Consider the following 13,558-nt stretch of genomic DNA (forward strand, 5'->3'; position numbering starts at 1 on the left):
CCAATTATATGCAATAAATTTGGAGTTCCAATACAAATGGATTCTTCTTAAAATGTGAAACAGTTTCTGTAAAAGAAAATGAATAGCCTGTAAAAAAATTTTTTTCCAGGTATCTTCTTCTTTCGGCTGCTCCCGTTAGGGGTCGCCACAGCGGATCTTCCGTTATGATCCGCATAATGATTTGGCACAGGTTTTACGCCGGATGCCCTTCCTGACGCAACCCTGGTCACCTCTTACGACACAGGGATCTGGTACACCTATTCTAACCAGGGTATACACCGGCCCAGTATACTGGTACTCACTTCGCCGACCTCGGAAGGATGACAGGCTGAGTCAACCTCCTGGTGTATTAATTCAGTGGCCCAACGGGGCTTGAACTCGGGACCTTTTGAATCCCAAGCCGCTGCCCTAACCACTGCGCCAACACCAGGCTACGCCAACACCAGGCTCCACCAGTTTTTTTTTTTTCCAGGTATGTTGCCTGAAAATATGGATTCTTTTGCAGGTTCTCGTGATTACAAAGGGAAGGCGAATTTGTGAATATTTGGATTAGGTGGAAAGGGGTAGTATAACACAAGCATATTAAATGGTCTGATGAGCTGAAAAGGTCTTTTCTTACCTCTTACTATTATTATTAATATGCCCTATTTGCTCTAATCGGACAAACATAAGACTATACACCCTTTGCTGAAAATTCACACAGAATATCCATGAAGCTCACTATATCAATGTTTACTTAGCACGCGATTCTCGTGCATTCCCTACAATTTGTAGGAACATTTGGGTACATACTAACCATTAGTAGTGTAAGTATAATGTATGCAAACTCTTGATCAGGATCTACCAGCTTGACTGCAGTCAATGAACATTTGCCAAGTACTGGTTACATCGTAACTAATGCCCAAACACATTTATAGCTTTCTGTGATGTTTGATTGGTGTCCCATGGCCATCACAGCCTCGGTAAGACCACTCGGTGTTGTTGAAACTGTTATATATATATATATATATATATATATATATATATATATATATATATATATATATATATATATATATATATATATATATATATATATATATATATATATATATATATCAAGGTTGTTTACGCACAATATATGAAATAATTCAAACATCACAAATGCAGTTATTTACAGTATAAAGGTACAATCATAGAAAACGTGTTTTATAAAGTATCACAAGTAATAAAGTAGACCATGAAGAGTTCTTGATTTACAGTACAAAATACAAAATAACAAAAAAAATCGCCAACATTCACTATATACATTATTTGGACACCAAAACACTATATAATGATTATGACTCACTAATTGCTGTATTTGTTTACATTATTTTGTAGTTCATCAATGGGAATAAAACTCTGCTCATACATTTGACATTGGCAGCAAGTAATCTTACTCTACAACAATGTGCTTGTTATAATGTATTGAACATTTGTCACTATTATCATTATTATTATTATTATTATTATTATTATTTGTCCTTTTTTGTCACTAACTTTAGGAGTCACAGGCCCATGGCATGTGAGACAAACCTAACAGTGTCCACTACAAACAGGAAAGTGGAGGAAATCGTTAAGTAAACTTTTGTCATACAAAGTGTGGACACCAATATGCTCAAAATCACCAAGAACTTGCTCGGCAGCATCATGGAACGTTCAAATACAGTATAAACAGTTCATATCTGGGCCTCAAAGATTGTGTCCCACAGACTCTTCTGGCTTCTGAGGTCCAAGTCCCACTTAGGACTGATTAGTTATTTCACCAGAGTAGTGTGGCCTGGAGTACTACAACTGGAACGGTTGGTATCTGAGGCAAATGACATCAGGAACTTGTCTTCCATTGGACAGGTCGCTGTGTGTGTTCGTATAACTGGTGGTCTCGCTTAGTGATGCCCCTGTGCACGAGGCCGACCGGCTGGTGTCTTTTTTATGATGCTGGACCATTCTGTGGCACTGTTTCCACTGGCGCTTCAGCACAGTCTGTACCTGCCAGGTTTAATAGGCCAGCATTAGGATTGAGGAAATACATTTACAGGTACAAGGATAAACCAGAATATACAAGGACATATAAGAAAGTTTCACACAGCAAGAGGCCATTTGGCCTCTTATGCCTGTGCTCTATCAACATTAAATTGATGCTTCTACCGACCGATGTAATGCCAGTTTAAATCTATCTGCTGTTTTTGCTGCCACTACCTTTCCAGGTAGACCATTTCATGCATTAAGTAACTTCCACTTCGTGAAAGACCTCTGCATTATTACTAAATTAATACAACCTAAATCCCTCTTAGCTTTACCTATAGCTGCCTGGCACTGTACTGTCTGCTTACTCTCCCACCCAACAACCTCCCCCCTCCCCGGTATATATTACCACCACAAGATTATTCTCCTCTGTGACACGCTCCAAAATTGCCTCTTGCAGCATTTAATCTCAATTCTCATTTTTCTTGCCCATCCCCAGCACCTTACATTTATTTAGGTTAAATTGCATCTGCCAATCCTTTGCCCAATCCATTAAAGTACATTTCTCGACTTTCCTGAACCTGATCCCTCCTATCTGCGAGGTACCTTACCTGCAACATTTGTGTCCTCTGAAAATTTGGAAAGGCGACTCCAAACCCCACGATCTAAATCATCTATTTATATTATGAATATAAATATATCCCAGTACTGATCACAGAAGTACCCTATTACTTACATCCTTTCAGCCCAGCATCCTCCCATATACAGCCATTCTTTGCTTCCTCTCACAAATTCAGTTTTAAATCCACTTAGCTACTTTACCAGCCACTCTAAACATCCTAACCATGTGTAAATATCAAGTTCCGCACATAGAGTAGGTGGTCACATGATCAAACAAAGTATATAACTAAAGAATGAGGCACAACTATTGGCTTTATTATGCTCTTAAACTTTTGGCAACTTTATCTCGCAAATCATAAAGACAAGTCTCCATTGGGGTCCTGACTTGTTTCACTCCTTTGCACCCCCTACTACCTACTTTATTAAAAGCAATCACGTGATCATGAACCACATACTTCCTTTTGCAGCGTTTTGTTTTTTTAAAGTAAAATACAAATTAAAATTTTATTTCCATCGTAATTGGAACAAGGAATATTACTCACCTCTCCATTGAAGAAGCAAAATATCACAGAAACCAATAAACCCTGCAAAGTAAAGAAGAAAAATAATCCTTACATTTGTCTGAAAGGGACAAACAAAACATGGTTTATTGTGAATATGGAGAGAAAACTTCTAGTTCTTAAACTTCTGGCATAAGGAGGTGATGTGGCATCCACTGATGACTTTCAGCAAAAGTATATTATATTACTAATATTGTGTTAAGACTGTCATCGGCTCCTTGCCTGGTAGCTCAGGTATGTATTGAGAATGGATTCGTAAACATCCGCCACATTTGCATCTTGGGGGATCCAAGGGACCACGATGTATTGTATTCCCAGCAATGGAAGTAGGATGAGAGTGGCACGGACAGCTTTCATATACATGTGGGACTCAGTGTGGTGGGTCAAACGAAGCTTCGTCACAAGAACCCGAACAATGTTCAGTAAGAAGAAAACGTTCAGCTGCAGAACAAGATGATGAGTAATTGAATTGGTTGGCTCAAGGCCCATTGGTACAGAGTGATGATGTTATGTCAAACCGATTGACTTGTGGGAAAATTCAGCCCACAGAATGACACTTTTGCAGAGCAACAATAATTATTGTACACTGCTCCTTCCCAATTCCATTTGCAGGCAATGCATGACGTCATCGCTTGGCACCGAAGGAAGGAAGTACAGCACTCAGTTTTTACTCCGTTTGTTACTTACGGAATCTAAAGATTTCGTAACTATATTGATGACTTCCATCATCTGTTTGTATGTTTGTTTGTTTGTTTGTAGGCACGATAACTCGAGAACGGAAGAAGCTACCAATGTGAAATTACACCACGTGATTCAGGAGGGTGATGGCTAGTGCTGATTAGATTTTGGTCAAAATCGGTCAAAGGTCAAGGTCACAGTGAGGTCAAACATAATTCCGTAAATTCACGTGGAGAAATGGAGTATTTTTGCTTCGCTCGACCTTTCGAGTTCGTTTTAACTTCGATTTTAATTTTGTCTTCGGTTTTTGCGATCGCTTCGGACGCTTAAAACTCTTTTGTCGAAATTCTGGTAAGAATCGGATGTTTTGGAGACGTTTTAAGATTGTATAAAAAATATTTCACTCGACTCGTCACGGGTCGTCCCATGATGCAGTGCGCTCGAGCAGACGCGTCGTTGAGTTACATTAAGGTGTAATTGCATGGAGAAATGGAGATTTTTGCTTTGGTCAACATTACGATTTTTGATGGTTTGATACAGAATCATCGTAGAAACTTCTGGTTTGCGTCGCTACCTTCTCTCGAGACAGATTTTATCAGAAAAGGTCAGAGGTCAAGTTGACGATTTCGTAAGTACCAGGCTATGACTGCTTGTTACTTATGAAATCTAAAGATTTCATAAGTATATTGATGACTTCCGTTTCTGTTTGTTTGTTTGTTTGTCGGCACGATAACTCGAGAGCGGAAGAAGCTACCAATGTCAAATTACACCACGTGATTCAGGAGGGTGATGGCTAGTGCTGATTAGATTTTGGTCAAAATCGGTCAAAGGTCTAGGTCACAGTGAGGTCCAACATCCAAAACATTCGGTTTTTGATGGTTTGGTACAGAATCATCGTAGAAACTTCTGGTTTGCGTCGCTACCTTCTCTCGAGACAGCTTTTATTTGACAAGGTCAGAGGTCAAGTTGACGATTTCATAAGTACCAGTCTATGACTGCTTGTTTGTTTGTTTGTTTGTAGGCACAATAACTCAAGAACGGAAGAAGCTACCAATGTCAAGTTACACCAAGTGATTCAGGAGGGTGATGGCAAGTGCTGATTAGATTTTGGTCAAAATCGGTCAAAGGTCAAGGTCACAGGGAGGTCAAACATAATTCTGTAAATTCATGTGGAGAAATGGAGTATTTTTGTTTCGCTCGACGTTACGAGTTCGTTTTAACTTCGATTTTAATTTTGTCTTCGTTTTTGCGATCGCTTAGGACGCTTAAAACTCGGTTGTCGAAATTCTGGTAAAAATCAGATGTTTTGGAGACGTTTTAAGATTGTATAAAAAATATTTCACTCGCCACATCACAGCTCGTCACATGGTGCAGCGCGCTCGAGCAGAGGCGTCGTTGATCACGTAAACCTTTTCCGTGTGCGCGCTGATGGTGTTTTCGATAATGATGGTGTTTAAAAGTCATTTCTTATCCCAATAAATGTTATCGTCGCATGCCTGACTCGCTGAGCCGTCGGATTATGGAAAGATTGTTGGTGGATGGCCGAATATTACGGTTTTGTGACTTTGATGAAATAATATTAAATAATTGCAGAGAGAAATGGAGATTTTTGCTTCGCTCGACGTTACGATTTTGGATGCTTTGGTACAGAATTATCGTAGAAACTTCTGGTTTGTGTCGCTACCTTCTCTCGAGACAGCTTTTATGAGACAAGGTCAGAGGTCAAGTTGCCAATTTCGTAAGTACGTGTGTGTGTGTGTGTGTGTGTTCGTGTGTTTGTTTGTAGGCACGATAACTCGAGAACGGAAGAAGCTCCCAATGTCAAATTACACCACGTGATTCAGGAGGGGGTGGCTTGTGCTGATTAGATTTTGGTCAAAATCGGTCAAAGGTCAAGGTCACAGTGAGGTCAAACATTCGATTTTTGATGGTTTTGTACAGAATCATCATAGAAACTTCTGGTTTGCGTCGCTACCTTCTCTAGAGACAGCTTTTATTAGACAAGGTCAGAGGTCAAGTTGACGCTTTCGTAAAGGCCCGGTCACACCTTGACGTTTTAGCCAACGTATGCCGATTTTTGAATTTTTTTCTAAAACGCTGGCACACGTTGAATACGTTATGGGTAAGTTTTGATAACATTGAGAGCACGCTGAAAAACACTGCCATACGTCATTGTACGTTGGCTTTAAACGTTGTACTTTTTGGTTGTCCTCAAATTTTTGCATGCTTGAAATTTCACGACATATGCCGGCGTATGACTCACACGTTCCGCTACGCTGGCCGCAAGTTGTATGCACGGTCTGCGATCGTTGACAGACGTAACACATGCTACTTGTAAGTTAATCATAAGTTGAGACACGCCGAGGTAATGTTTAGCGTACCGGAAACTTATTTCTAACCTATGATTAACGTGTTGTTGGCACGTTACGCGATCGTTGCCACACATCGACAGACGTTACTTTTAAGTTACTCATAGGCTGAAAGACGTCAGTATAATGGATCGTCCTTGCGTCAGCGTCCACTGCCACGGCCAGGACACTTATTTGCAGCATTCTTCAAACTTTTCTTCGGCATGACGAGGATGTTCACACTTCGATGTCTAGCTTGGCTATGATTCCAATTGTCCATCGGCAGCGTCTATTTAAAATAGTCGAGTTTGAGCGTTTTAACACGTTCAGAAGAAACGCTTCAAATTTCAAAACCCCAGCGTCAAAAAACAAAGGCGAGTGACAGCAATTTAAATCGTTCATTGTAAACAATGAAAATAGCTGAGTGGTACCGTTTAAAAGTCGTTGAGTGTAAAAAAAAATCCAATTGTTGAGCGCAAGCGTCTACTTTCAATAGTGAAGATGCAGCCATTTAAATCGTTGAGTGGCAGCCTATGAATAGCAAACCCTACGTCACCGGCAAAGATAAACTGCCACACGATATGGATAAGTTAGGCTATCGTTGCGCATAGTTTGTGAACGCCTGCTTCACGATAATTATTCGTTGGTATATCGTATCTATAAGTAATCAAAGTGCTCTATGCACATTATTAGTTCATTGTGCATTTGTCCAACCCGTTATGAATAGACCTAAATCGTAAAAACAAGCTATAGCTCATTGTTCAAAAAGCCCCATAAAAAATTAGCCGCGAAGAACTTCGAACAATGGTGAAAAGATGTCTCCTACCCGTGGACACGCGGACGCAAGGACGATCCATCATAACCCACACCCTCCCCCTCACACTCACCAACTACTGCCAACATGAACAAACTACTACTAATACTAATACTGATACTGATACTGATACTGTTACTGCTGACATGGACATCGACTCAAAAAGGACTCGAAAACACTGTTGGGTTCCCCTTTTATGAGCAGCATTTTTATATACCAATTCCCAAAACCACTGGGACCACGTCTTTATATGGCAGTTGTAAGCTAGAAACACATTAATTTTTTTTTTGTCGACCGGAAGACGTCATTGGAATACGTCTACATACGTCGATGTGTGTTGGGACTACGTAAAGAATTGGTTCAAAGCACGTCAAACATAAGTTAGAAATAAGTTTCACGTAAAAAGACATTACCGCGACGTGTTTCGACTTATGAGTAGCTTATAAGTAGCCTTTGTGGACGTGTGTAAGCGTCCGCATATCTTGTGTACAACTTATCCCCATCGCATGCGGAACATGTGTCATACGCCGAGTACGTCGTAAAATTTTGAACATGTTTAAAATTTCTTGATGTACTCTACTTACTACGACGTATGATAGCGTACTTTAGCGTTCTACTCACGTATACCAAACTTACTCATACCGTATTTGACGTGCCCCAACGTTTTAGACACATTTTTCTTGGGTCGGCATACGCTGGCAAGATCGCCAAGGTGTGACCGCGATGTTGACACTTCCATTTCTACGGCAGTTATGATTCGAATCGTTGTGCGTCAGCTTTTTAATTGGCTACGTCACGACATCGTCGGCGATGCGTGCAACGCGCTATGCCGAAGTTAGACTATCGTTGGGCATCGGTTGTGTAGGCCGACAACAGGTTCAGCATTCGTTGGTATAAGTTATCTATAACACAACGAAACGTTCTGTTTACGTTACTAATGCGTTATACATAAGACCAAGTCGCTATGAATACGTCCAAATCTTAAAAAAAAAACATCAAAAGTTCAACGTAAGCCAGCGTTTTACATACATTTTAATACGTTGCCATCGCTGGCTAAAACGTCAAGGTGTGACCGGGCCTTTAGTACCAGTCTATGACTGCTTGTTTGTTTGTCCGGGCGATACCTGTCATCATTTGAGCTAGGAAGTTGAAATTTGGGGACAAAAGTGAAAATGTGCTTGAAGAAAAACTGTATTTTTAAATTTTTTTGATTAATCAATGAATTGATTAATTACTTAATCATTATCGATTTATTTAGGACTGATTTATTTTCTTTCTCATCTGGGCAATCTCTCGGGCACCTTTTGAGCTTGGAAGCTGATATTTGAACAAGACAGTGAACAAGTAATTTGGCTAAAAAGGATACTTTTGATTTATTGATTTATCAATTAATCGATTCATTTTTCATTTTTCGATGAATTAATTTTCAAAAAGTTATACATTTGGATGAAACAGTGGTGGTTTAAGTATGCTATTTGGCAATTGATTGAGAAATTAATTATTTTCGATTATTATTTTTTTTCTTTTAATTATGCAATTAATCAATCAATTATTGTTACACCACTTCCTCCCAACTCCATCTCCATATGCTGCACGGTGGCATCCCCGGGTGCCTAAAGCGCTCCGGCAATGTCGCCGAGGATTTGTTATTTATTGATTTGGCATGGGGGCAGTGTACTTTGAATGTACCTGTACTTGTCCAAATTACCTTTCAAGGTGAGGAAACATCACTTTTCAGCTCAATTACTATACAATGAAATACCTTAAATGGCATGCCATGCGATCAGGAGAATATATTGTCTATCAAATTGGTACCTCATCATTGGAATGATCACCTTGAACCTCTGTCTTTTAACAGCCATTGCTGCAAGGGTCCTGGCCAATATGGGTGTCTGCCACACATTCACCCTATGTAGGCATCCATTACACAGTGGACAAGGATTTAGGTAGCTGAGAAATAAGATTTCTATAAATAAAAATGCACTTCTGGCTTAACATGCAGTCTGAAGTGGACAAAGCCATTGAAAGACACAGGAATGTGCAGAGCACACAAGCAATATCAGCTCCTATCTGCGGTCTGCAGGTCAACCATCCAACATTGTTTTAGCAAATGGATGAAGGTCCTCAATATTAGACATGAGATCAGGGCTGTTTCTCTGCACATATTTTGAGCTTTCGATACAGTATGTTATCCCACCGTGCTCTCCAAACTGTCTGCTAATTGCTTCCAAGACCACCTTTACTCTTGGGTTACTGACTTTCTCCACTCTCCTGGCTAACATGTGGCTCTCAAAGGAATCCTTTTGTATTATCTGCCTGTCAAGGCTTGGGTGCCCCAAGGTAGTGTTCTTGGCCCCCATCCTATTCCTAATCTTTATCAATGATCTCTCTGACTGGAAAATTTCCTTTATCTCTTTGCTGATTACTCCACCCTCTGTGGTGACATCCCTCATTCTTCTGACAGACAGGCAGCAGCTTCTTCCCTCTCTTCTGACCTTGAAAAAAATCACAAACTCATCAAACACTTGGAATTTTAACCCTGAGAAATCCTATACAGAACTCTTTTCCTCCTTCCTCCCTTCCTTCCATATAAGTGCTGATTCATCAGGATAAAGATTTCCACACTGCGGTTGTACACAGGAATGGAACAGCACCAATACAACCATTATACCAATGCAATGGTACTCATTTTGCTGACTTCAGCAGGATGACAGGCTGAGTCAACCCCACCTGGTATTAATTCAGTGGCCAATGGGGCTCAAACTCAGGACTCAAAGATCCCAAGCCAGCCACCCTAACCACTGAGCCAACACCAGGCTTAAACATCCTCTTCTCCCGTCTCTCGTCTCTCGTCTCTCTCTTCTCTCTCTCTTCTCTCTCTTCTCTCTTCTCTCTTTTCTCTGAATGGACCACACCACAAACCCTCCCATCTACTTCTCAACAACCCTCTCAAATAAGTTCAATCACTCAAACTCTTGGGTCTCACTATCAGCCATGATCCCTCTTGGGGCATGCCACATTTCAAAGTTGGCCTCCAAAAGCCAGACACCGACCAGGCATCCTCCATCATGCAAAGTCCTTCCTTGGCACACCTGAGCTCCTCTCCACCATTAAGGCTTTATGGAGTGTTGCTCTCCCCTCCAGGCTGGCTCCCCTGCCTCACACCTTGCTCAGCTTGATGCCGTGGAAACCAAGGCTTTCAAGATCATTGGAATCTCTCACACTGAAGCTGAGTCGACAGACCTATCACTTTGCCATCCTCCACAGGTTGGTGGTCTCTCTGTCATCTTCCGCCTCTTTTCTCATCTGGTACACTCTGCCCTCTCCATGCTTTGACCCCCCCCTCCCCCAGGTGTCTGCAGGATGCATGTGGTCATCCAGCAACCCCTTCCTCGTGAAACTGCCAAAATCCAGAAGCACTGCTCACCTCCACTCATTTGCTCCTCTTTTTTTCCCACCTGAGAAACCAACTTCCACACACTCTTCAATCTCATTCTTCCCTTCAGGTCTTCAAGACAGCTGTTCACCACCATCTCAAATCATCCCCCATCCAAAACCATATCTTCTCCACCCGTTACACCACCCCTGCCCCTCCAAAATTTTGCATCTATATCGATCTTTTCCACACCATGTGCCCTCCCCTACCCCTCATCGCTACCTGCATCCCTTGATTGTCCATCTCCAACTATTTTCTTCTTTGGCCCTGCTGTTGGCATTTCCCCCTCTCATTCTTCTGTTCCTTTTGTTATGTTGCATTGTCTTCCATTATGTGTTGTCACTCTTCCACAAGCTTTGACTATGCAAAATTTAATAATAAAAAAATATGCCAGCCCATCACTTGGGAATCTATCCATGGATGCGTTTCTGGCTCACTGGCCTTCATCCTTATTTCAGAGAACCTTTTTCTATTAGAAAAGGGTTAAAAACATCAAACATTGCAATAAAGCAGCATATGTGCACTTTGGCCCCACCACCAAAGTACACAGAACAAAAAAGCTTGTCAAATTAGTGTACATATGTACTTCAGCCCGAAGGTTGAAGTACATTGTCAAATAAACACAGGCATCTTAGCCCAAAGGGTCAGGATGCATGGTGACCCCATAACTGCGAACCACTCTTCAGGCAGAGTGGATTCCCACAAAGGTTGGGCTGGTTAGCTTATACCATATGGTATGAATTGGCCTGGTGTTGGCTTAGTGGTTAGGGTGGTGGGCTTGTGATCCTAGGATCCTGAGTTCAAATCCCCCTCCCCTGTTGAATTAATACCAGGTGGGGTTGACTCTGCCTGTCATCCTTCCAAGGTCGGCAAAATGAGTGCCAACTTGCTGGTATCCTGTGTCGGAGTGGCGACCCATCCAGGATTGTGCCCAATAGCCAAGGAGACTGCTTAGGCAGCACCAACGCTCTGCACAGAGTATGGTCCCAATGGATGGATGGATGTGGTATGAATATTAAATGGTACCTCTTCACTGTTATGGTGATCCTGAACCCTTGTCTCACAATACCAATTGTTGCACAGGTTCTGACCAATAGCGGGTTCCTGACACACATCCACCATATTTTGGGCTAATTAATTCCATGCTGATGAAGGCCAGTGAGTCAGAAACACATCAATGAATTGATTCCCAATGGATGGGCTGGCATTTGCTAAAAATGTTGGCTGGTTGAGCTGCAGGATGCAGGTGGCAGTTGACACTGCTTGTGGGCAGTCCAGTGTCTTTCACAGGCTCTACACACTACTGATTGCATGTTAAACCGGACATACATTTTTAACTGAGCTTTACTACAATCGCTGAGAACCTGCTCCTGCTCTTCACCCACAAATACTCCCTTTGTGTTGTGGTGCATAAATAAGTTTTGTCACACTATTTTCCCTTTGTCATTTTGCGTTTGTCGACATTTGCCCTGCCCCCCACCCTGCTATTGTGCCCTTCCATGAGCCTCAATACCTGTATAAATAAAGATGAGCGAAAAATCTCTTACCAGTAATGCCATAGCAAAAGCTCCATTAAGAATGTAGATCAGATTGGTGTTCGTGCTGATCCAGCAACTGCAATATAAAGTTGATATTATTAAAATAATCGTCATAATAATAATAATAATAATACTTAGAAGTGTCTTCCCTAAGGAGATGTGCCATGACACTTTACGTCGACAATGTATATTGTATTATGGTGTGAATCTCGCATGACTATCACTCAATCCCAGATACATTTACTTAAAAACCAGTAGGAATAGGGTGAAAAATGATGTTTAATACAGCAAGTGATGAAAGTTACATGCATGTGCACATTCATTGATCTCACACACACACACACACACACACACACACACACACACACACACACACACACACACACACACACACACACACACACACACACACACACACACACACATACACACACACACTATCTCACAATAAAAAGTAAGTGGTAAGGAGATAGATGAAAATATAACTTACAAGTCATTGAAGTAAATCAACCTTGCAATGGCATGAATGAGAGCTGGAATCACAGGAAATCCTGAGAAAATGCACGGCACGTTCCCAAAATAGAGTATGACGCCTCTTACAATATGATACCTTACGCTTCACCTCTTACAATGCTGAATTCAACAGGGAGACAGACACTCAAATAGGAACTGTGCTGTTCATTATTGGGTGTTTTAAACGTATGTATGCGTTGTTTTGTACCCACGTACAGCCATTTATAATCTCCCACTAAAAATATGAGCACAATGGGACTCGGTGACTATTTCCATACACTTTAAGTTATGTCTTTCAGTATTTCATCGACAGGGATAGACAGATGTACTGACAACCAAATCAAGTTTTTCACTTGTTCATATGAGAGAGGCAGACAGACAGGTAGATAGATTGATAAATAGATAGATAGATATAGAGATTGTGATGTGCTTACCCCAGCCAAGTAAGTAATACCAGAAAAGCTGCTGTTCCTCGGCAAACACAGCCACAACGATTAGTGTTTGAAGGTGGATTCCCTCACACAGCATCCAAAAGTAGTTGCACCCCATCAGGTAGTTATGGATGAAGCTCAGTACTTTACACCAAACCTGTGGGCAGGTGTCACACAATTATCTATCCTTAATTCCAACAATCCACTCCTCCGAATGAAAGTTTCTTTTTTTCACATTTATCTACAAAAAATAGCAATAATGGGCACTTGTCTTTGTATTAACATTTCAATGCGTTCCAATGTCCCCAACCAAATATTTGTCACATCTGACTTCAACAACAATCTTTTGCCTCAATTATGAAAACTACCCTAAAAACACCAAAGTTTTTTGTGAACATTATTTGAACATGTATTAATTTTGTTTTAACGTCCACTGAGGTTATACCGCATGAGGGCAAAGGGACGTTTACATTGCAGGTAAATTTAATACATAGCTTACATCCCAATACTTTCAATGATCGAGTTCATTCGGGACAATGTGCAATGATTTATGCTCGAAGGTACCGACAGACGCGAACAGAATGTGTATGACAGTGGTTTACCGGGTTCGAGTCAACAAGCTTCCCCTGAGCC

General features: G+C 41.2%; 1 protein-coding gene across 3 annotated transcripts in view; it reads right to left on the reverse strand.

The window, feature by feature from the left end:
* Positions 1-711: 711 nt before the first annotated feature.
* The window catches only part of LOC147028176 (calcitonin gene-related peptide type 1 receptor-like), a 46,106-nt gene continuing 33,259 nt past the window's right edge, over positions 712-13,558 (reverse strand). For all 3 annotated transcript variants that reach the window (XM_085878315.1, XM_085878313.1, XM_085878314.1), the window contains exons 7-12: positions 13,528-13,558; positions 12,929-13,082; positions 12,472-12,532; positions 11,991-12,057; positions 3,150-3,608; positions 712-2,010 (exon numbers count right to left, since the gene is read on the reverse strand). The exon at positions 13,528-13,558 is cut by the window's right edge and continues 93 nt beyond it. In XM_085878315.1, the coding sequence (XP_085734441.1) occupies positions 3,375-3,608; positions 11,991-12,057; positions 12,472-12,532; positions 12,929-13,082; positions 13,528-13,558 (547 nt within the window). In that variant the 3' untranslated portion in view covers positions 712-2,010; positions 3,150-3,374. The remainder of the gene's footprint in view (positions 2,011-3,149; positions 3,609-11,990; positions 12,058-12,471; positions 12,533-12,928; positions 13,083-13,527) is intronic.

Source organism: Eptatretus burgeri, chromosome 4, assembly GCF_056783735.1.
Source record: "Eptatretus burgeri isolate ZD-2024b chromosome 4, Ebu_testis_v1, whole genome shotgun sequence".
In the NCBI taxonomy this organism is placed as follows: Eukaryota; Metazoa; Chordata; class Myxini; order Myxiniformes; family Myxinidae; genus Eptatretus; species Eptatretus burgeri.